Source organism: Thamnophis elegans, chromosome 3 (genome assembly GCF_009769535.1).
Source record: "Thamnophis elegans isolate rThaEle1 chromosome 3, rThaEle1.pri, whole genome shotgun sequence".
Classification (NCBI taxonomy): Eukaryota; Metazoa; Chordata; class Lepidosauria; order Squamata; family Colubridae; genus Thamnophis; species Thamnophis elegans.
Genome location: NC_045543.1, coordinates 20,371,067 through 20,396,334, shown reverse-complemented (window position 1 = coordinate 20,396,334; position 25,268 = coordinate 20,371,067). Strand labels below are relative to the sequence as shown.

The following is a 25,268-nucleotide window of genomic DNA, read 5'->3' as shown; positions in this document are numbered from 1 at the left end:
TTAATTGCCCCTCCGAGCCAATGGATTTCAAGGTTTGCTACTTCATGACTACATTTCTCTCATTCACGATGTGCATCATACTTTATCCTTGAAGACACCTGCCTCAATATAGATGAAATATTTTTTCCATAGGAAAAGACAGCCTCCTAATGATCCATGTTCTCCGAGGCACTTCACCCAAATTGGAACCAATTGGTGAAAGTTATTTTTCCTCACTTGTTGGTTTTGCTGGAGGGGAGGGGAGGAAAGACTGAAGCTTAGGGATGGAAAAATGCATTGCAGAAAGCAGAACAGATTAACAGAGTGCAAGGGACCTTGTAGATCATCTAGTCCAACCCCCTGCCCAAGCAGGAGACCCTACATCTGTCTCTACCTAGGATTGAACTCACAACACACACAAGACATTTCTATGAAAAAGAGTTTTAGGCAAAAGGTCGACATGAACCACCCAGATGTTTGAGGGTGCTAGGAATGTAGTCCAACAACATCTGGAGGACCACAAGTTCCCTATCACTTGGAGTAACTCTTGTCAGGCAGAGTAGATAACCCTTTCAGTAAAACTTGATTAGACTTGCCTGCTACTGTGTGTAGGCATCGATGCATACCTATGTTGTGAATGAGTTGATGGATATGTGTAAGTTGCAGATGGCGGCAGATGGGCTGCTGCACATACCTCCCAAATCTCAATTATGCATTGTGTGGAGGTGCACGGCCTGCATGCTGATTGGTAGATCTGATTTCTGTTGGGAAGTGGATGGAAGGTAAAGCACATTCCAACGAGGTTTAACATTGGCAGAAGTATAAAGACAACAACTATGCAACTCTATCAGAACAACAGATGCATAAGTCCCCTGATGTGCAATGACGCAGAAGTCTAACCCAAGCTTAAGCAATTATAGTGCTATTTTTGTTATTGTAGCAATCACCCAGAACAAAGAGAAACCTTGCTGTGAGCTTAGGAATTTATATGTTATCCACTAAATCCTGAATTGTTAACCGACAGCCAATCCAATACCTAATCAGAAATATATGTATCTGTGTAAGCGTATAGTCCACCATCATAATTTGTACAGCTGAAACATCCGTAACATAGAATAATATATTACAGCATTATTATAGTAATCTAATCGTGAACATTGAAGACATCGTGACCCGACAAAAGCGCGAACATCATAAGCGCACCGACAACACCGCGGCACTAAAACCGCGATGTCAAAAGCGCGCCGACAACAGCGCGCCGACAACAGCGCGCTGACAGAAGCGTGATTTAATTTAAGGTAAGATTTACGGTTAGGTTTAGGGTTAGGTTTAGGTTTAGGTTTAGGGTTAGGTTTAGGGTTAGGTTTAGGGTTAGGTTTAGGTTTAGGGTTAGGTTTAGGGTTACGTTACAGCGCGATTTAATTTAAGGTAAGATTACGGTTAGGTTTAGGTTTAGGGTTAGGTTTAGGGTTAGGTTTAGGGTTAGGTTTTAGGGTTAGGGTTTAGGTTTAGGGTTAGGTTTAGGGTTACGTTACAGCGCGCTTCTGTCGGCGCGCTTTTGTCGGCGTGCTTTAGGGCTAATTCGTCGCTCAATCATCGCGTGGTTTTGTCACCGCGCTTTAGACACTGCGGTTTAGTCAGGCGCGCTTTGTTGTGCGCGCATTTGTGGTGGAACCGAAGACATCACAATGGCTGATTGATCCAATGCATTCAAGCACTAGAATGCAAAACAGGTATAGCCTTTCCTGGTTCAGATGTAGAAGTGAAATAGACTTGGGTTTATCAGCATACAATTCAGTGGTGGGTTTCAATTTATTTTACTACTGATTCACTCATGCGTGCGCGCGCTCTTGCACAGAAGCATGTGGGCGGGTGGGCGGAGCCTCCCATCACCGCCACTATTGGTTCGCCCATCCAGGGCAAACCGGCTGAAACCCACCTCGGATACAATTGACACAATACCTGAAAACTACCGTGTAGCCACTTCCAAAGGCCTCTTACAATCAGAAGCAAGCAGCCATTTTGCGAATAGACCCCTGAAATTGTTTTGAAAAAAAAATCATTTTTAGGCAGCAGCAAGATGTAATTCGGATGCACTGGAGTCACTGGAGGTGTGAGTGACAAAACCTGCTTTCAGTCTTCTAAAAAACAACCATGCCATTAAATAGTGAGAGGGGTGTGGAGCTTGATAGTGATAGAAGCTTGAGGAATCTCCTAAAGGGCTTTGTGATGGACTGGAGAAGGTAAACCTCATCTGCCATCCTGTCACAAAGGGATATAACCTGTACTTGTGGCTGATAACCTCGGTTGGGGAAAGTAACAGATAAGAGGTTCACTCATGGAATGGGAAAATGGAAATAGACATAGAAGCTGGCAATGATATATGGTAAAAGTTGGAAGGAAGGAAAAGGGAAAAATAATAGAATTATGGCTAGCAAGCAATATTGAATTAAGTAATCCTGGACTGCTTAAGGTATTTAAATTCCAGGGGTGTTCAAACTAGCAAAAAAGAGGGGGGGGAATCAACAGGAACGGTGACAGCTTGAAGCAAATACCCAAAGGAAAAAGAGGAAGTGAAGGCACCAGAACAGAGACTCAAATGTTGCTAGCCATATGAGGTTGCCAGGTAATATAACTGAAGGCCTTGATTAGCTCTTAGGCGAATTTAGTAACAACTTCATGTTTAGATAAGCCACACTGTCATTTTGGCAGAAATTGTGTTACTGCAAGATAGTTAATCTCTGAACTATATAGTAGTTAAATCATAAAGTAATTTACTGCAAAATAAACCTGTCATAGCAGATAGAGGAGGGAGAAAGAGAAGTAGCTCAATTTATATAACTTAATTATCAAACTTTAAAATCAACAGAGAGAAACTATTAGTTTTTAGGCATGTTAAATATAAAGATAAAAATGAAAGAAAGAGCTTGTATGCGGTATTTTGTTTGATAAATCTTGAAAAGTCATGACAAAGTTAGAAACTGGATTCCTAAAAGCATTCGGAACTCAACAGCGACATCCATTTTGTGACACCCTACAATTTCTCTAGCATGGGGTGTGTGTGGAACAGTTCACTAGTCAATTAACAGAATGAAATATAAAAGAGAAAGAAAAACAGAGAGCAGTCCAAATATGAAGCAAGAAATAAGCTTTGCAACAATTAAACACCTGTAAATCAATGAGGAATTTCAAGACTTTATGAACTCAGAGGACCAAAATCTTTTTCATCGTACATCTGAAGGCTAAGATGTAAGAAACAAAATTAAGTTTCCTTTCAGATGGAATGCTATAATTAGATTGTTGGCTATGCCATTACACAAATATAATAATCTGATAGTCCAATTGACTAAAAAATATGGCGAACACAGTGTTCCTTAAATTCAGCAAAACATTTTACAAAGTTTCCCATAAGATTCTAATATTACAAACAGTAAAATGTGGATTCACTTGTGCTTCTATTAGGTCTGTGATGGCATGCAGAGCCCGCTCTGTGGGCATGCGAGCCGTCGTCCCAGTTCAGCTCCACCGCGTATATGTGCCTGCCTTCTGCCAGCCAGCTGGTTTTTCAGGTCTCGCCACGCATGCGCGGGCCCCCTGGAGGGATCGCACATGCATGAGCGGTGATCACACATGCATGGGTGGGGGAGGGGGGTTACAAGCAGGGGTCATGTGTGCATGCATGGGGGAGGGGAGAGGGGTGTCATACACACATGTGGAGGGAGCACGCAGGGGGTTGCACACGTATGCGCAGGGGTGGGGCACATGGTGGTAGTGGTGTCACACACGCATTGCATTATGGGTGTGCATGCACATTTGGCACGTGACAATAAGGTTACCTATCACTGTATTAGGTAGATACAATGCTACCGGTAGTTAAAGAATCACATATTAAAATCTTATGGGAAATTTTGTAAAATGTTTGGTGAATTTACATAACAATATGTATCAGTAGTTTCAAATCAAGGCTACCCTTTAAAAATCCCAATTGGAATTTAAAGTGCTAACTAAATATAATATTCAATATTCTGCAGTATATCTATTCTCAAATTTGGTACCAAACTTGCAATTCTTCAATATATACCAAGGTACAATATTAATCTCTAGCATGGCATATTGGCTCTATGTGATTAAGGCACAAGGCCAGAAACCAGGAAACTGAACTGAAGCCACGAAAGCCAGCTGGGTAACCTTGGGCTAATCACTCTGTCAGCTCAATCCACCTCACAGGATTGCTGTTGAATGGAAGAAGGTATGTCAGAATGTTCCCCACCTTGGTTATTTGTGAAAATAATAAAGGTAGGATATAAACAAACAAATAAACAAACAAACACAAAACCTTTCACCACTTCCAAATCCTAATATCTAAACTACAAATGGAACTATCCTGCCATAATTCTCCTGGGCTGATCATATAACCTTCTGGAAGCGTAACCCCAATTTTTTGTTTCCTTTACCCCATGAAGTCTATGTATGAAAGATTTGTATAAATATATACATACATTTCACACAAATATATGTATGTAGAAATTAACATATTACTCCTCTAAGATCAAAGAATACTCATTACAGTATTTGAAGTGTTGTTTCCTGATAAATTGTTGACCAAAGGGAAAAAATTAACTAGATTAGTGTGGAAAATGCCAAAATAGAAACAATTAGAGAGCTTATCTAGTTCTAATCAAATCTTATTGAACTTCCATTTAAGTTGTTAATTCCATCATTTTCTATGAGGTTTATCATAATTCATGCAATCCTGCATCTATGATTCATGTTCATCTATAATCTCAAAGAAATTGATACAGTGCAATAGTGACCACCTGATCCATTCTCTCTTCAAAATTGGAAGAAGTGATTGACTGGTATTCTTTAATTAATTAATAAAATTATAGGGGTAGTCTGGGTGGAAGACAATTGATTCCAGCTTTATATTTAATCAATATCCCATGGTCTGCACTGAAAAACTTTCCTCCTGGAAATGTTGAATAGTTTGGTAACAATATTAGTAGAAGATAGAACAACCTTCCAGCCCAAGAGAAAGGATACCTCTCTCAAGTCTGTAGATTTTATTGTGCTACCTATCTTACACAGCACTCAGGCTGATCAGCTTCCTCACAAATAAACTGTCTATTCCAGCTAATACAATGCAGGGGAAGGGGGGAGATCAGCCAGGTTTGGCTAATGTTACAGAAATATATAGAAAGGTAGTCAAGTTTTATCCTCATGAAGTCTGAAATGTTTTTAACTATTTAACTTACTGTCTTTTATTCTCCATTCATTCTCTTCTTTTGAATTGGTAGCCTGTCAACAGCTGATCTAAAGCAGTAAATAAAGCTAAGCCGAACTAAAAGAAAATCAAGTCACACATTTTCAGAAATAACAAAATGGAATCTTCAAACTGATTTAAGTGTAACATTCAGTTCACTTTTTTTTTTCAAACGCAGAAAGTGCATCTAAAAAAAATATTGTTTGGTGCCATTCATTGTTAAAGTTTCCATTAATTTTACTTCAGAAAAAGTCCTTAGAAAAAGAACAGAACTGTCTCAACCAAACAGCAAGTGGAAATCTCAGGAACTAATTATTCTCCATAGTCAATTATCGAGACCCAAACTTCCAGAAGTTAAATATAAAAACGGCTTTAATCATTTCCTCAAAGTGATTTCCAAACTCTTTCTGCCTATCCAAGCCTCATTATTTACAACAGAGTATAATAAAAGAAAAAACAACTGCCAACAAGAACAATAAGCTTTTTAAAAAGCCTATTAGATGAGACAGCTGAACAACAAGGCGAATTGAAGGACATCTATCTGTCAACTGTGGTGCCCCAAATATTATACACGTAGTGTGAACTGGTCAGTTTCTTAAAAACATAGCTTCACAGTGATATAAAAGATGTCTGTGAACAAATAAAATGGGTTTTTTTTACTAAATAAAACTACTGAGAACAGGCTTGGGAACACAAAAGTTTGCACAACACATATTTAGAAAGAAAATTGCTAAGACCCGTGTTATGTAGTTCTTGAAACATTTTGTTTTTTTAAATATCACTAGATAATACCAACAGACCCCCAAACTGTATCCATATAATTTCTAGCAGCAATCACGTTCAATTTAAAAACAAATATTAATAAATCTTTTTAGCTTTAAGAAAAAAAAATCTGAACTGCCATACCTTTGCTATTTCTTCCTGAGTGGCTACTAAATTCAAGTAAGATATATTAACCAGGTCAGGGCCATACACAATTGTAAGCATTCGATTTTCCAGTCGTCCTCCTGCATTTCCTACATCCAGGTGTTCGCGTAGTTTTGGATCCTGGAAGTAAAAAGACAACAAAATATTAAAGTTTACTTTCTGAAACTCAATTTCAAAATAAAGCTAAGGGTTTTAAGCAGCTACATTTCAAGATGAAACCATCCGGTATGGATGCTTTCATTCTCTTTCTAAGTCAGAATACCCTGAATAATAATAATACCCAGAATAAGCTATATCTTGAGCACATATATTTCCTAGTTGTAGGATTCAGGAAGCAGTATAGCTTGCAGTGTCTTTAGATTAGAGATTCTAGGCTGTATAGAACAGTGTGAGTATTCTTGTGATAAAATTGGGCTCTGTTGCACTTGTGGTGTACTGGCCATAATGTGCCAAAACTGAGCCTCACCATTAACAAGAAGGGTCTTCATTTGGTTCAGTGGTTTTCTCTGTCTTCATCATATGAAAACCTCAGTTGCCAAAAGCCATGACGGGTCCATTATTCATGGTTACAGCATGACAGATGGTGTCTTGGAATGTTAAGAGGAGAATATGGAAATAAAATGAACTGAAATGAAGAAAAGGATTCTGCCTATTTGTGAAATCAAGACAGAGAGGAAGAGATGTAAGAACTTTGAATAAAAATGGCCTGATCTGGTAAAATGCAGCATGAGAACACCTGTAGTGCTGAATGTTTAGATTTAATTATGGGTGAGAAGGGTCTCACGTCATGAACTAATGGTATCTAGATTGTTGTAGAACACGGGTGTCAAACTTATGTTGCTGTCACGTGACATTTCACAACATTTTTCACGTGACGCATCCCGCCTGCAGGCCACCAGTTTGACACCCTTGTTGTAGAAGATATGTCTGGAAATAGTTTATTGTTGGTGGTGGCTGCATGTTACACACCAGTGAATGTTAATTATGAAGAATTTTCAGTGAGATTTGCTGCAGAAAACTGTGCAGTATTCTGGCTGCATATGATTTAGGAGAAAAAAATTATTCTGTTAATTGACCTGGATGATTCACGGTAGGAATGAGAGAAGTGAATAAGCAACCAAAACCTAGACCATTTAGAAAATGGTCCCATTATTAAACTGCTAATGGAAGATTTTTCTAAAATGCAATCATAACCTGCTTTCTTGCAACTTAAATCCATTATTCCCTGTCTCTGCCTAATACCAAAGTTATTTCTTTTCCAAGCACAATTTCCTGAGAGTCTATGAAGCAGCTATTTTTTTTAACAAAAAAGGAAAGAGTTTACAAGACTTCCAGCAATTGAATTAGTTCTTAAGCATGTTCCATAGATCCCGAAACCCACTGAGAAACCTTATTGCTCTCATATTTGTTTTTACTGCCTTTTTGTGAACCAGCAGTCTCTTCTACCGACAACAAAGAAACTCCTGGTGGTTGTTTATAAAACCATTTTCTGAATATCACTCTGGGAATTTATCGCTGAATCTCAAATGACAGAGAACAGGTCTTAGCTTTCTTCTGCGTGACATCATTTGAAGTGGATGGGGCCCATCCTAACCCTCCTTCAGTTTATTTCCCCATTAGAAATGTATAGCATCTTCCAGAAGCACCCAGACATCATTAAAAAAAATGTATTAATACTTATAATGGGCTCTGATTATCGGATAATAAAGTGGAATTATAAAGTATACTTCTATTGATGCAAATTAAAATTGGATTTATACCTTCTGCAGCCAGCCTCATTACATTGTTGAGTAATTGTTATAAGCAATCACCTTCCCAGCATCTTTCACACTGTTATTATCAAGCTAAGTACCCACCCACCCATATTATACCAGCACATTTGACTTCTGTTTTCCAAATGCAGTTATTTATGCTAATTTTCAATCAATTATTTTCAATTCATGCCTCTAATCTACTATGGTAATGAATATTAAAGACATAAACAATATTTGATTACCACATCCAATTTTGTGTCATTTGCAAATCTGAATTATCAGAGCTAGGTTTGAAGTTTCTAGGTCCCCTCTCCACTTTCATGAGGGATTGTTGAAGAATTCTCTTTTGAATGCGATTTGAGGTGGCTGGGTGTCTTCTTCCTTTTTATGCACTGCAGCCTACATTTTAGAAGCTTCCAAATCAGAAAAATCGCATGGTATTTGTTAAATGTTTAAAGCATTTTCACAATTGTGATTTAAAAAAAAGCAAGATACTGTTAGGTAAGATTTTTTTTCTTGGGAAATCCATGCTGGATTTCTGGTAATTACTGTATTTTTTTTTTCAAGCTGGCTTCAGAAAGATATTTTTATTAACTCCTTTAGACTTTTCCTAGGCTTACATTGACTGTTCTGTGGGTCACTGAATCCTCTTTTTTTCCTGTTTTTTTAAAGATGGGAAAACGTTTGTCAAGACTGGGGAAACCAGAAGATTCAGGCCGTTCAAATGAATCTAAAGATTTATTGCAAGCTTAAGCGCTCCAGAAAAATCTGAACTATTACAGGTCAAGGGAAATAAGAAGGTATTCAGTGGGCTAAGCTTATATCTCTTTTGGTTTTGCGGGGACTCATGACTTATGACGTGTTTGACTCCTCCCTCAGGCTCAGCCTGGTCATCTCATACATTGCCCTATAGCATTTGATCTTTTCTGTATTTCCCCTTAGGTAATTTACAGCATCTTCAAGCATCCCCCAGACTTTTCTGAGAGATCATAATGGGCTCTAATTAGAAGATAATAAAGTGGAATTATAAAGTATACTTCTCAAACATTTCTCCAATGTAATTTATAAAATTCATCTAGCCTATAACTGAATTGCTTCAAATTAATTTTGCCTTAGAGGTTGTATGGTGGAAACCACACAGCCTCAGCAGTAGGATCATTATGATTACGGAGCTCCCTTTCATGTGAAGTTTATTTAGTATCACCAATGTACAATTTTAAACAACTTTTAAAACTGGTTGCCTGCATTTGCTTTCATCTGATTAATTTGCGTTTCCTTTTTAAAATGGCATTTTATCAATCATAAGTATTGCCATTATTTTGACGGTTGGCTTTAGAGATAGATTGCAATCCATTTTATATTTAGTTTGCAGCTTTCATTGTTTTTAGCATATAAACCAGTTTGGCAGGACTGCACACAAGTTTGCAAGCAAACTAACCAGCTACTTCTCTTCCTGGTAACCAAGAGTTTGATCACCCTAAAACTTCATCTGAAATAACCACTCTTTCAATAGTAAAAGGAATATATATTGTCTCCAAGGAGCCACAATTCTAGGAGAAATCATAACTTTTGTGATTTGCAAAACAGTTTTTTTGAACACTGAGTGCCCTCAACTTGTCCCATATAATCTTCTGAAGTTATAAAATACCCTGACCGTTGGCCGAAGTCAGCCTTATTCGGTGTCAGCTGTGATGATTAATAAACCAATTGCCTTGATCTGACAAGATAAGAAGCAAAGCAAAGGGCCAGTTTATTAAAAGCTCAAGCAGTGATTTATTTTTACATGCATTTGTTGTCACTAAGCCAGGCAAAGATTTCTTTCAAATGCAATGAAATACCCTTTCCTATTAACCTTGAAAAAATGATGGTATTAAGGTTTTTTTTTAAAAGGGACAAAGAGAGCAAAGTAACAGCAGACTTCTGCACAGTATTTCTTCTCAATTATTTAGAAATTATTAAGTTTATGATTCTTACGATGCTTGTTTCACTTCAGTGCTTTAGCATTTTCCAATCAGAAAATGCAAAGTATCAAATGGGGCAAAACCACGTTTGGAAGATGATCCTACAGATATCGTAACAACCCACACTGAAAAATATGCATAACATTATCACTCATGAATATACTTTCGTGCATGCAGTTGTTATATATGGGATTTGGTAGAAGCAAAACATAGATATATAATTGATACATTCAATTTGATGAATGTAATTATGTTGAAATCTGCACAAAATATCTAATACATGACAGAGAAGACATGGGAGGAGAATGCACCTGACACAATGTCACTGTCACAATTAAAGTTCTGTTCTGGGCAGCACAACACAACAAACAACTTAAACACATTTTATCATGCCAGGAAGAATTAGGAGAGGAAGAGGAGAGGAATGCGTATGTCATATGAATGTCTTAAAACTCTAAATTACTCTGACTTGTCAATATGAAGCAAAACATTGCTGAATTTTACCTTTGATCAAGTAAAATTCAATTGCCAATCCAGCTGGACTATTTTGTGCCCATAATAGAATTTAGAATTTTAGAATTTTATTAATATTCATAGGCCGCCCTTTTCCCTGAGGGGACTCAGGGCGGCTTACAAAGTATAGGGGGGGGGGACACAAAAACGATGAACATAAACATAATAGAAGTGGGTATCATTTTATGCTTTTCCTCCTGAGCTTCTCTGCCACTACCTAGAGTAGTGGTGGCGCAGTGGTTAAATGCAGCACTGCAGGCTACTTCAGCTGACTGCAGTTCTGCAGTTTGGCTGTTCAAATCTCACCGGCTCAGGGATGACTCAGGCCTTCCATCCTTCCGAGGTGGGTAAAATGAGGACCCGGATTGTTGTTGGGGGCAATATGCTGACTCTGTAAACCGCTTAGAGAGGGCTGAAAGCCCTATGAAGTGGTATATAAGTCTAACTACTATTGCTATTGCTATTGCTACCTACTACTTATTCTTGGTGACCATTGAGGTTTGTTTCGTAACTTATCTTTTACAAGAACATAAAACACAGAAACATTTTTATTTTAACAAGATTATCATTTTGTGCCCAGAATAGAAGAGGGTATCATTTTATGCTTTGTTTTCTGAGCTTCTCTGCCACCACCTACTAGCAATGGCAATAGCACTTAGACTTATATACCGCTTCATTTTGCTTTTACAGTCCTCTCTAAGTGATTTACAGAGTCATCACAATCTGTGTCCTCATTTTACCAACCTCGGAAGAATGGAAGGCTGAGTCAACCTTGAGCAGGTGAGATTTGAACTGCTGAATTGCCACTAGCAGTCAGCTAAAGTAGCCTGCAGTGCTGCACTCTAACCACTGCAGCACCTCGGCTCTATTACTACCTATTCTTGGTGACCATTCACTCTAGGTTTTGTTCATTACTTATCTTTTTACAATGGTTTCTAAGAACATAAAATACAGATAGGTTTTTTATTTTAACAAGATGCTATTTTAGGCCTTCTGAGATCCATACATTGGGAGAAAGATCACAGCTCTTCAAACTATAGGAAAATCTGATACACAATTGTGCATTATATGTACTGTGCATACAGTATCCAGAGACCGTAGAAATTATAGCTTCATAAATGAGCTGGAAATATACAGGAATATCCCCGTCTTAACCAAAAAGCATTTTTTTCTAGTCTGGATGAGGGAAAAACTACTGCGTTGTCTTGGTCAGGAACTAAACTATAAATGAGAATATTCCATCCTGAGCAGTAGGATCAGATCATAGAATTTAGGGTGATCTCCAAATCATATTGGCCATCCTTTGGGGACAATTACAGCACATTTGGACTTTTTAAATTCATGTTTAAATCAGGCTGAAAAGTGTAATCTTTCTTCCCTTCAGTAATGTAAGTCTGGAAAAGAGACTGATTTCAATCAATTTGTATTATATTATTCCCATTATGAAAAAAAAAAAAAAAACCACTGTAAAACTCCTGAGAAGGAAGAGTTTTCAATTATTTCAGAGTATATTCCAGCTATAGTTGATGGATATATATTATGCATAGCTACTGATACAGCTTTAAAAAAAATATCTTACCCCATCATAGAAAATGATTATACCATTATAAGGCAATTCCAATCTTACTAGAATATTGTATGAAAGTCTTTGTTTTTGAGAAAGGGGAATAATTTGAAAACAGCGCTTGATTCGATACAGAGCAATCACTATCTTTTTTCCAGTTATACAATTAGCTATCTATCTATCATAGCACAGGGTATTTTGTTTGGAGCATCCATAGAAAGAAATCTGGATCCGTGCAAAAGTAGGTGTCGTAATTTTACAAAAACCAGAAAATGCAGCCTGCATAAAAGCAGTTGCTTGGCAGAATAAACCTTAGAGAGAGATAAAAAGACAACAAACACAAATCTGCTGATATGCCCTTAATTTCCTGAATCATTTGCTTGTCTAAGGCATCCTACTGAGATATGTCCCTCTTGACTATTCTAACCATTTTGCTCAACCATCTCAACATTGTCACGAAGACCACAAGCGGTGTTGAAAGTCTATTACTTGAGCAATCTTATTTTTTATGTAGTGTGCATCTGCTTTATTTTAAGCGGCTGACTGGCTCATTTATTTCATTATCACTCCAGCTGACAAAAGTCCACGGCTAATGCTTCGCTAGTGCACAAAAAGATGTATTTGCAGATACCAAGCATGACAGAAGCTGCAGGCATTTTTGTACAAAATAATCCCTGTCACCCACCAATCTCCTGAAATAAGGTCAGTGATAACATAACATACTCTAGGAGTATGAAAGGGCAGTAGTGTGCTTATTCAAGGCTGGCATCGACAGCCAGGGTGCATTTCTTGGGCTGTATTTCTTTATTTACAATTACAGAATCAATATTCATTTTCTGGTTTACCCTTTAATATAAAAGAGAAGAGTCACAATAAAATACCGTTAAAATAATTCAACGGATAATGGCCAAGACATAGTAATCAAAACCAACATCATATCAACCAATCAGTTCAAAAGCAACAATATTAACTTGTTTTAAGTGGCATTAAAAAAAGGAGGGCAGTAAAATATATTAGCAGAAAAAAAAGTATGTGGAAGAAAATTCAGTAGCATCCAATTGCAAAGCAGACCTAATTATCAATGGGAAAAAACAATCCTCTTTTCCATATAGCTCCTACATTTGTGCCAACCAGTTCAATGCACTGACCCGTGTCTTTGAGATAAGCCAAGAGAAATTCAGTAAGGTTAAGCATTTCTCAGAGTGAGAGATTCAAAGCATGGGATTGGGGCTACGTTTTGAACAGACATTATGGAGGAAGAGAGGTCAAGTCACTCAGAGTGAAAGGAAATTTAATGCTAGATTACGAAATAACGTGACAAACAATTAAGCAAAGTTTTACATCCAATATACACGCTATAATAAAGATGAAACTTAAAAATGCTTGTCACATAAGTGAAATTGGAGGAAACAGGCAGCATTACTAAGAGTTACAATCTTGTACAAATGTGACATTTCTTTTTCAGTTCTGTACTGCTCAGTTCAATGTGCCAGTGTGGAAATTACCTGTAATGTGATTTTTTTTCTGTATGACACAATGCTAATAATCCAATTTGGATCACGGCTCAGAAACAGAGAAACCGTAGAGAGAAGACACACTTGTCTTCTATAAATTAACTTCCCAGGTCCACTAATCACTATAATCAAAAGCAGATTTGATACAATATAATTGAAAAGTCTTTTTAAGTGTGAATCAAAATGATTTGAAAACCCCTGGAAGATGTGTCTTAGCACTTATTAAAATATTCTTTGCATTGGTCAGTTGATCCAATGTGTACCAATTAACAATAGAAACTAGAAAATTTGGCATGTATTTGTTCTGCCATGAAGTCCACTGTTGGCAAAGACTGAATCCAAAGCACATTCAAAGCATTCTACCACATTTAGAATGTGTAGCTACTTTTACCCTAGCATCAATATTCTCATCTTCTACAAAAATAACTATGATTCCCTTTATTCCCCTCCAGCCAAAACTTCCAATCTCAGGCAATCAGATCTGTATAAGAAAAGATTGGAAACTGCACTCAATTAAAACTACCCTCTCATTGCTTTTCTGTTGCTGATGTCTAATGAGGACCATTAGTCTCCATAGAAGATGGCCTGCATCAAGGGTTGAATCAGTGGTGGGATTCAAAATATTTTAGTACTGGTTCTGTGGACGTGGCTTGGTGGGTGTGGCAGGGGAAGGATCTTCATTCTCTCCCCACTCCAGGGGAAGGTTACTGCAAAATCCCCATTCCCTACGGATCAGCTGGGACTCAGGAGGCAGAGAATAGATGGGGATGGAGCCAGTCTGATGTGGTATTTACCAGTTCTCCGAACTACTCAAAATGTCCGCTACCGGTTCTAAAGAACTGGTCAGAACTCACTGAATACCGCCTCTGGGTTGAATGTTAAAACACAACCAGTGTGTGTGTTTAATAAGTTTAATTCTACTTGACCTTTCTGCCCGATCTCGTCTCATTCATTCAGAAGTCTTTCTATACCAAGGCAAGATAAAAAATCCTTGATGACTGATTTAGGATAATACTCAGAACAGGTAGTCCTCAACTTACAACAGTTTGTTGAATGACTGTTCAAAGGTACAACGGAACTAAAAAAAGTGACATGACTGTTCTGACCCCCCCCCTTCTTCGTTCATTAACAGACGACAATCAGACTTAAAAGGAAAGAACTTTATCAGTCTCGGCTCATGCTGGCTGCGAGCCCAAAAATAAACATAAATAAAGTCTCTGACAAAAAGGTTTTACAGAAAGAAAGCAAATCACTTATCCAAGTGCCTCTCACAAACAAACCACGACCGATGAACGACGAACCACGAACGAGCGAGTGAACGTTGACTTCTGCAACCAGGACGTGGCACCATCAATCCTTTTATCTCCAGAAAACATTAACGAGCCCCAGCTGCATTGTTATTCCTGCATCCCGACTCAACTCACAGCAAACTTCTGCTGAATCACAACACATGACCATTTTTACACTTACGACCTTTTCAGCATCCCCATGAACATGTGATTAAAATTCAGATGTGTAGCACCTGTTCATGTTTATGATCGTTACTATGTCCTAAGATCATGTGATTATGTTTTCTGACAAGCAAATTCAGTGGGAAAGCTAGATTCAGTTAACAACCAGGTTACTAACTCATCAACTGCAGTGATTCACCTAACAACAAAGGCAAGGAAGGTCATAAAATTCACTTAACAGAAGTCTCACTTAACAACAGAAATTTTGGGCTCTATTGTCGAGGACTACCTGCAGTTACTAAGATAGGAGTTGAATAAGAACTTTGCTTTGACTAAAATGTAATTATATATTTAAATTCAACTATGTTTAATAATGTTTTTAAAATTTAAATGAATTGGTCATTCAAGAAACAGAACTGCAGAGAGTATATGGTACAGTAATGCATCAAACGTATCCATTAGCTATGTGTTATGGAGAATATAATATGTCTAAATATATAGGCAGATATATTTACTTCACTGTTTTCACAGGATTGAAGGACACATGGATGGACGGACACCCACACCCCTACCTACCTATATATATATATATATATATATATATATATATATATATATATATATATATATATATATATATATATATATATATATACAATATTTACATTTCAGCAGCTTAAATATTATCCTGTCAATACCTCCTAGATGTAATAACAAAGCTATGTCTTTTTTACTCTTTACTTAATGTTTTAAATTTTTAAACATTTGGTTATTTAAAATTACAGAACAACAGTGAACAATTGGTTACAAAATAATGTTACATTAAAACTTACAAATGTACAAAGTATTTGAAATTTCTCATTTAAAACAACCCCTCAAAAATAAAAAAAAACTGACCAGATTGTACCAATAATGCTTTGGGCCACCCATTGTGCACAAAAAGATCCATTGTTTCTAAGGTCTTGATAATCTCCAAATGCTTAAGATACATCCAAGCAGAACATGTAGATGCCTCATCAGCAATTCTAACAACTCTGTAGATTTCTTTTTAATCTCATATTAAGGGCAAAAGAAATTGCTTTCATATTTTTTAAGTCATCCATAACAGGTTTACAAAACAGTATTCAAATTAATTGCTTCAGATGGTGCAATAAATAATATATACCGTATATCTCTTGCGGCACTGTGCAGATATTGAAACTGCTCATCAGAATTTTAATGCGATCATGTAATAGAGATTTTAACTCCAAAGTTGATTTGTTCAATAATTTATTTCATAATTTTATTTCTTCACGCTAATTCAATTAGATTTATAGTATATTAAATTATGTTTATTTTACCCAAATTCTAAAACAATAAGCCAGAATTCAATCTTTCCAAAAGTTTGAATGTGTAGTAGATCATTAAAAAAAACAAACCCTGTAAATCTACACACTACCAAAACTCTGATTTCCATTATCTTTAACTGGGTGAAATGGTGCGCCATAGGGTAAAAGGTTTTGAACCAAAGAACCCCAAATGGGTTAATTTATACAGTGTGCTCAAAATCCAGGAGCTATGATTAACATGGAATTGAAATTTGGCAAACTCTGTAAAATGTCATAAACATGCATAAAGTAGCTTAATGATATAATACAAAATGACACAAAATATTGCCTATGCTGATGTTTCATTGAGATGTAAAATTCAACACGGGCTATTTTCAAGGCAGATGCATCTCTGAATGTATCCCTATTTTTCCAGTGAAGACAGTAGATTAGAAGCTCTGAGGAATCTGGTAAGGAAAACTCTCTGAAACAATGACCCCAAAGCCGATCTTGTTAACACTATTTACCAGATTTACACGGCCTATAATCGTGATGGTGAACCAATGGCAAGTGTCCCACAGGTGACACGCGGAGGCCTCTCTGCTGGTGTGTTTGCCGTCACCCCAGCTGAGCTCCACTGCACATGTGCATGTGCCTTCTGCTGGCTAGCTGATTTTCAGGTCTCTGCAGCGCGTGGTGTTTAATCAAAATGCGGTTACAACACTATACAAGCCATCGAGAATATAATTACATACAACCAACAGGAACAAGAAGTGCCTCACAGGAGCAGATAGCGATAAATCCTAGAGAGGTAGGAAATGCATCACTGAACAATGGAGATGAATGCTAGAAGGGAATAAAGCTGCATACAAGGCAGACATAACACCTGTAACAGCGTAGGCATGTATGGGGGGTGGCGCCCTCGCGTCCCGTTTTTAGTCTCAGGAGGCTTCACAGAAGCCTGTTAGGCCCAAAACGGGGCATGGGAGGATGTCACGCGTGCATGTGCAGGGGTGGGTGGGTGGGTTCATCTGCGCATTGTATTATGGGTGTAAGCACGCATACACACATGTGAGTGCTTTTGGCGCGAGGACAAAAAGGTTAGCCATCACTGGCTTATAATAATCAGATGAGCAAAGCTGAAATCATGTTCGCTAGTCTATACATTTGAATTTTATGGTGCACATTAATTTGTGCCAGGAAGGCTTTAGACATTCTGTATTATGATTATTCAATTATTCTGCAGAAAAGAATAATTATGAGAAACTGCAGCATAGAATCTCCACTAATTTGTAAGGAAATTGTATTAACAGAACTACTTGTTTATTGTATTTCAAACTGCTACACTCAAAACATGTTACTGGGAGTTTTTGATGTTGCATTCAAAAAATCCCAGCAGTTACACCATTAAAAACAAAACAAGGAAAATAAATAATATTAATTCAGTGAAATAAAAAAAAATACTTGAAAATGTTATTTAATATTCATTATTGTTATTACTACAATTTTCTTTGTGAATTCAGCAGACATTCTTTTATGAGAGTTTAAATAATTGCTCAGATGCAAACACAAATTCATTCTTAATCTGAGATGTCAGTTAAAATTGCACAGAGCAAATGAATACAAAATAACTTGCATATGTGGATTGGAGGAGAATTCATTCAGAAATCTGTTAGTGAACAGTGGATTATTGATTTCTCTTAAAATATGCTGCCATATTGTTTGTGCATATGACAAATACATTCCAATTTAAAAAAACCATAATGAAATATATACTGTACATTTTACAATTATATTTAGATTATACACTGTAACTTTGGAATATCTTGTTAAAAATCCAATTGTTTAAGCTCAGCTACTGTGATTTCATCCACAAGGGAATTGCAGACCTCACCCTACATCCTTGATTTAAGCTACAGTTGAGTGTTTTTATGCAGTATTCTAGATGTTTAATTAAGAGCAGTCTTTCTTGTGATCTCAGTGAACATTGAGAGGAAAAAAATCTTGCTATACTGAAATAAGTAATCAAAACCATGTAATTAGCTAAATAACTGATATTAACTGAAAACAAGCATAAGGAGCAGCATGCCGAAACTTAAAATTATGGGATTCGCTCTTTCATAACATGAGAATATCTACCTAATTAAATTGACAGGGTGACCTATCTCACCATGATGATTTGGGCTGGCTAATAGCAGTTAACAAAAACAGCAGCAAACTAAAATGCATAACCAGTAGCCAAGATAAATACTACTTAAACAGCCATTAATACAATTATCTCACAAGTTCTAAGTGGTAATTCAACCCCAGTAACATTATGAGTTCTTCAGGACTTTGTAAAAATTTGGCAGAGTCAAGGTCAACTTATTCTCCAAGGTAATGATGTTCCAAAAGACAGGTGCCACAACAACCAAAAAGGATTGCTTTCTCAGTCCCACCAAATAACTGGCAGCTGATGACTTTATCATGCCACTCTTCCTGGTTCTGATGAGACACGTAGGAACCAGGGGTGGGTTGCAATTTATTTTACTACTGGTTTGCACATAATGCAGAAACATCCAGGTGGGAGGGTGGAGCCTCCCATTGCCTCCACTACCAGTTTGCCCGATCCGGGCCAAACTGGCAGAAACCCACCTCTGGTAGGAGCCATTGGAAATAGGTAGCCCCACACATAACCCAGGCCCATCTAAGAAGGGCTTTGTATGTGATCACACTATAACATTGAATTGGGCCTGGAAGCACACTGGTAAGCCAAAACAGTGAATGGAGCATTTATATACAGTCTGCATACTAGGAGACACTCACAACTGTTTGTGTCTGTCAGCTTCTGCTTTGCTGCTGCTTCAGCTGCCATGAAACGGGAAGGGGGGGGGCGTGTATGTGGGAGGTTTTTTCTTGGTGTGCTGGAGGACTGCTGGAGGAATGTTCTAGGATGTACCAGTCGTTGGGATTGCGCATGCGTACGTGTTTCCCGCCTGCATCAACGGCCTTCACATTCCATCTTGGCCTGTCTTTTTGAAGTTATCTCACACCTGACAATTGAAGGACTTATGATTGGACTGGAGCTTTGATCCTAAGGGGGGGGGGAACGGGCTTTGCTATATATCAATTGCTTTCGCGCCATATTATTCAGATTTTGCTTCACTGCTGCTTGCTTACCATTTATAATTAGTAAAAGTACTTTGGATTTCCAACCCATGGAGTCTATTGGTCTTCTTTCCTAGTTATGGAATGGAGTGGGGCGTGACAAGAAGCAAAATCTGAAAATATCCCTTTCCAGGAGATTTTACGTCTACCGAGAAGGGAAATAATGTCTTCTCCGACCAGAGAGGAGGAAGGCGCCGTTGGAGGGACGGATTCCAGTGAACTGGGACCTCCCGACCTTTCTTTACACCAGCCCAGCCCGTCTGACCGGCCGTTGCACGAAGATTTATTTCAACTGCAAATTTCCAGTCAGCCTGAACCTTCCCCCCTACCCCGTTGGTCAACTTCAGTGGGGCAAAGAGAAATAGAGACAAGCTGGAATGCTGGACTCACCCAAAAACCTCCTCAACAGACTTCGCTGGAGCCAGGGGCCGTGAGGAAACCTCAGGCGGGTGAGTTTCATGAATATTGGAGCCAAAGGGGCGATGAAGGGGAATGGAGAAGTTATCAGCACCAGGGCCCTGGGAGACAACCCCCCCGGAGTGAACTACCTGATTATTGGGGTCAAACATTTTTGGAAGAGAGAAGGGGAGAGGAGGACAGAGACTGGAGAAATTGGCAACGTTACCCACGCCAGGATTCTCCCCCACCCCCCCCTCGGCCCGCATCACCCCCTGCGGCTAGAGGCGTTGCTGACCAAAGGGGACCTCCACCCCAGGCTCCCCCCCGAAGACATCGTATGGCTAAAATCCCTCCTTTGCCTGTGCGTTTTAATGGGGCTTCGGCTAGCCTCGCCTCCTTCCTCATGCAGGTTTTTAATTACATGGAGATATATGGCCGGGACTTTGAATCTGACATTTTAAGGGTCAGGATGGTCCTGTTATCTTTGGATGGTGAGGCGGCGGCGTGGTCGACTGCTTTGCATATGTCTGGTTCTCCCCTCTTGGGGAATTTCAACCGTTTTATGGCAGCTTTCCGTCGACGTTTTGATGACCCGTTGACCGAGAAGCGAAACAAATTGAAGTTTTTAACTTTTGACCAAGACGACAGGCCTGTCGCCGAATACATCCAGGAATTTCAGTGTCTGTCTCAGTACATGAGAGGCTGGGGGGAGGATGCGATGCTGGACAGATTTGCCGAAGGCTTAAACCCTGAAATTTATCAACAATGTGTTAATCGTAACCTGCCGAGGCGCTTAATCACTTGGTTCGAGCATGCTGCTGACGCTGAGCTTGACTTGATTCGTTTGCGATATGCCACTGAAGACAAAAGGAAGCGGAAAGAAAGGGCTGCCAAGGCCCTCCCCCCTCCTGCTACTCAAGTGCTTTCCAAACGCCGAGGCGACACAAGAGAGCCCCCTTCTGGCCCCTCCAGACCTTTAACATGTTTTCGCTGTGGCAAGCTTGGGCACACCGCCCCCCTCTGTAGGGCGAAAACACCTCTCTCTGCCCAACCCCCTCCCAGACGTGAGGAGAAATCTGCAAGAGGCTCTGAGAGGAAAAAGAAGGAAACGGCTTTCGCTGGAGAAACCAACCCTCCTCCTCTAGCCCAACCGTTGAAGGATGACGCGGATGCTAACTCCTCTTCTTCTGATGACTCAGATGACGACGCTTCCCCTCGCTGGGTGAGTTCAAACAAGGGGCCCCTTCTACTCCCTATTGTATTAAAAGTTCCTCCTGAGGGACCACCTGCCACCCTCCTAGCATTACTGGATTCCGGCTGTTCCCGGTCCATGATCAATCCGGCCATGGTTGAGAAATTAGGCCTCAAATTGCGCACTTTGAAAACCCCTATTGTTTTTTGCCAGATAGACGGATCGATTGCAGGGGGGGGGCCCGCCCATTTTTTTACTGAGCCTTTGGAAATGACAATGGGTACCCACACTGAATTAATCTCCTTTGTGGTCGCACCTGGCATGGACAGACCACTTATTTTGGGCATCCCATGGCTCCGGAAATGGAACCCCCACATAAACTGGCGGACAGGCCGCTTGCGTATTCGCTCCAAAGTGCCTCCTGTGGGGGAGGGCTCTCCAACCCAGCCTAACGTCACTGACGTTCCTGAGATGGCCGCTAGGGGGCAGGAGAGGATTGCAGGAGAGGAGAAAATTCCGAAAGAATATTTGGATCTTAAAGAAGTCTTCAGCGAGCAATCTTCGGACATTCTACCCCCCCCCCCAGGCCCACTGATTGTTCCATTGACATTTTGCCCGGGGTCAAACTCCCCAAACCCCGCATTTACTCCATGTCGCCCAGAGAAATGGAGGAGATGCGTTCTTTCATTGACAAAAATTTGAAACGTGGTTTCATTGAACCGGCACGACCCAAGGTGGCGGCACCTGTGTTATTTCGTGAGAAGAAAGATGGGTCTCTTCGTTTATGTTGTGACTTTAGAAACCTTAACGCCATCTGTTCTCACAACCTCTACCCACTACCCTTGATGAAGGACTTATTGGCACAATTGGGGAAGGGACGCATCTTCACAAAATTGGACCTGCGAGAAGCTTACTATAGAGTACGCATCAAGGAAGGGGACGAATGGAAGACCGCGTTCAACTGCCCCCTTGGTTGTTTCCAGTTCCGGGTTATGCCTTTTGGCCTTCAGGGGGCTCCTGCTGTATTCATGCAATTTATTAATGAGATCCTACACGACCACCTGGTTCTGCTGGTTCTTGTGAAGCATGACAAACCAATCTGCACTGATGGCAACTAATATCTCAGATATTAATATCTCAATGCGGAAATACAGCATTGGAAGAAATTTAACCGTTGGTGAACTCATGTGCTACACATTTTAATTATTTTTCAGTAGCTTGCTATCAAAGAATTTTTATTTTGGAAAATGCCCACAGTTCCCAGTATTTGCAATCTGATGAGGAACATTGCGTTGACACACTGCCTTATCTAGAATAGCTGATGCAGATGAGTTCAGTGGCGGTGTTCCTCTAATGCTGTTAATCCATTCTCAGTCAGTGTCATTCAATTTGTTATGTGTCACTTAAAGCGAGTGGCACAGTAATCCATGCTATTTTGATCCTTGTCATTAAGACATATTTATCAGCAGAGAGTTAAACAGGAGGTTTGTACGATCATCTTATTGCTGCTTTGGAAAGATGATAACAGAACAATCAGAACTTGAAACATGTTCATAGAAAAATGGAAAAAGGAAACGCCATTCAAGCTAAGATAAAAAAAGTCTAAATATGTTTATACATTATAAGCACTTAAATACAAATCTCCCACACACTAACAGGGTGGAAGGCAGCCATACGTAAGGGGTAATTGATTCCATAATTAGAATTAGCATTAGAATTCTTTATTGGCCAAGTATGATTAGATACATAAGGAATGTCATTGGATCACCCATCTTTAGCTTTCATGGAATTGAGTCTTGAAGTATTCTGTTCCAAATACATTGTAAGAGATACCATAAGCAGATTCTGACTGGAGTAACAGTCCCGAAGGAGAGAGGAAGCAAAGCCACAGAGGGCTTTACAGGTTTGAAGGCAGAAATTATGAGCATGTCTTAATCAACATGCTTTAAAAATATTCTGGTGCAGTCTTTGCTCCATCTAGTTCCTACTGTCTTGGAGTCAATCCATGTATAGTCTATCTGAAGAAGTGGGGGCTTTCCATCTTAATGAAACTGGTGGTACCTGTCATATAAAGGTTCCTTTAAGTTAGATGAGAATGGATATTCTCCAAGTGTGCAAAATGATGGAGACAGGGGAGAAGCAACATTTTAAATGTCATTATGTCAAGTGTGGCAGTCCAGAAGAGAATCAAGGCAAGTCTGACGTTTCTGAATGGGCAAATGATATAAGTGAGCAGATCACAAGATATTAATCCCAAGACAGATAGAGAGAGCGGGCTGGGGAAGAGTGAGTTACATCATAAAGAGTAAAAGCCTACAGGCAGCCAAGCAGAAATCTGGAGAAGGTGATAATAAATCTATACCTGAAGGCAATGACGGGAATCCTTTCATTGGAAATAGATTGTGCTATTAGTGCTATACAAGAGTAACAGAAATGGGATGCCAAAAACTAGGAAAATAAAAATGATTAGAAACTATGTGGCTGAGAAATGAAATTTTCCCACTAGGCACAATTCAATATAAGTAAATAGTCATTTTACATACATTCTCTTTTGTTATCATTTCTTTATTTACCAAACATATAACTACTTATTATTGTTAGTTGCATTTTTTTCCAGATCAGTTTCATTTAGAAGTATTTGCAGAATGGTATACCTAATTTCTAAATGTACACTTTTTGTCATGCGAGCATAGAAACTAAAACTAAAACACTAAAATTGTATGCACCGTATACCCCACTATTACTACCTCGAGGCTAGTAAATTAAGTGAGTGCATCTCTTGGTGATGGAAATTCCTAATTTTACCATCATTAAACAAATACCACTTGGATGGTAGATAGATTTCAATGGAGAAATGCAATAAATAATCATGGTTATTTAAGGGTTGTTTTAATTATTTTGTTTTATACTACGCTGTCCAGAGTCATATTTGTGAGATATGAAATCAAATCTTGATTAGGATCTTCGGTGCACACCCTATTGTGCACAATGATGGGAACATTCTGCATTTCTGACTTGTGTAAATTCAATTCCATTTTATTATTATTCCTGTGGTTATTTATTAGACTGATGACAGCACTCTAAAAGTTTTGGGCAGCTATAATATTAATAAATCAATTTCTGCATTTTAAAAAAAATATTCAAGATGCCATGGATTTTTCAGTGGTTTTTCTGAACTAGATGCTAATTACATTTCTGAAAATCATTACAGATTATACTGTCAATTTATATGGAAAGAATAAGCTGAAAATGAAAATGTATCGGCACAAGAGATCTAGCTGCAGTCAACCAAATGATTCGATATGTGCTTTTCTATTCCTGTGCACTTACTCTTTTGCACCAAAGAAACTACTCTGTCTTGCTAATGAACTCAGAAGTCAGATACATTCATCAGGTTGAGCCATGAAATATTTATTTGAATTTAGCTTGGAGTGATGTGTGAACTCTGCGTTTTACAGATTATTTCATAAATCATGATTAAGCAAACTATGATTTAGCCTGACGTTGGAAACTAGTCAGTAGTAAATACCATATTTTTCAGAGTATAAGACACACCGAAGTATAAGATGCATCAAGGTTTTGAAGAGGCAATTTTAAAAAAAAATTAGGTAGGTAAGGAGAGAGAGTGAGAGTAGGTAGGTTGGTAGGTAGAGGGATAGAGAGAGAGAGAGAAATAGAGAGAGAGGGAAAGAAATACAGTAGATAGGTAGGGAGAAAGAGAGTAGGTAGGTTGGTAGGTAGAGGGAGAGAGAGAGAAAGAGAGAGATACAGTAGATGAGTAGGGGGAGAGAGAGAGTGAGTAGGTAGGTACATAGGGAGATGGGGGGGGAAAGAAATACAGTAGGTATGTAGGGAGAGAGAGAGAGAGTAGATAGGTAGGTAGAAGTTTTCAGGTGTATTTATCCATGTGCTGGAGAAGGAAATTGCTGACAACCTGCAGCACCGAAGACTTTGTTTTGCTGGCACAGCACTTGATCAATGTAATTCTCATCAATCAGTTAAAGAGCTTCCCAAAAGGGGGAAAAAAAGTTTTTGCACTCTGCAAACCTCCCCAAAAATGGCCCATTTTTCACAAAAATTGGCTCTTTTTAAGAAAAAGGCATGAATAGCCTTGGGGGGGGGGCTTGCAGAGTGCTCCTAGGGGGGCAAAAATGAGCAAAAAATGGCCCTTTTTTTTTTTTGCAAAAACGGGGCTGTTTTTTGTCAAAAAATTGTATGCATAGTCTTATGGAGGCTTATAGAGTGCTGCTGGGGGGGGGGGCAAAAACAGCCCATTTTCTGCCCGTTTTTGCCCTAC

At 38.9% G+C, this 25,268-nt stretch overlaps 1 protein-coding gene across 1 annotated transcript in view; it reads right to left on the bottom strand.

Moving 5' to 3' along the window:
- Positions 1–5,310: 5,310 nt before the first annotated feature.
- LOC116505665 (1-phosphatidylinositol 4,5-bisphosphate phosphodiesterase beta-1-like) overlaps positions 5,311–25,268 on the bottom strand; it is a 286,253-nt gene continuing 266,295 nt past the window's right edge. The window contains exons 4-5 of the mRNA XM_032213011.1: positions 6,144–6,289; positions 5,311–5,320 (exon numbers count right to left, since the gene is read on the bottom strand). Coding sequence (XP_032068902.1) covers positions 5,311–5,320; positions 6,144–6,289 — 156 coding nt within the window. The remainder of the gene's footprint in view (positions 5,321–6,143; positions 6,290–25,268) is intronic.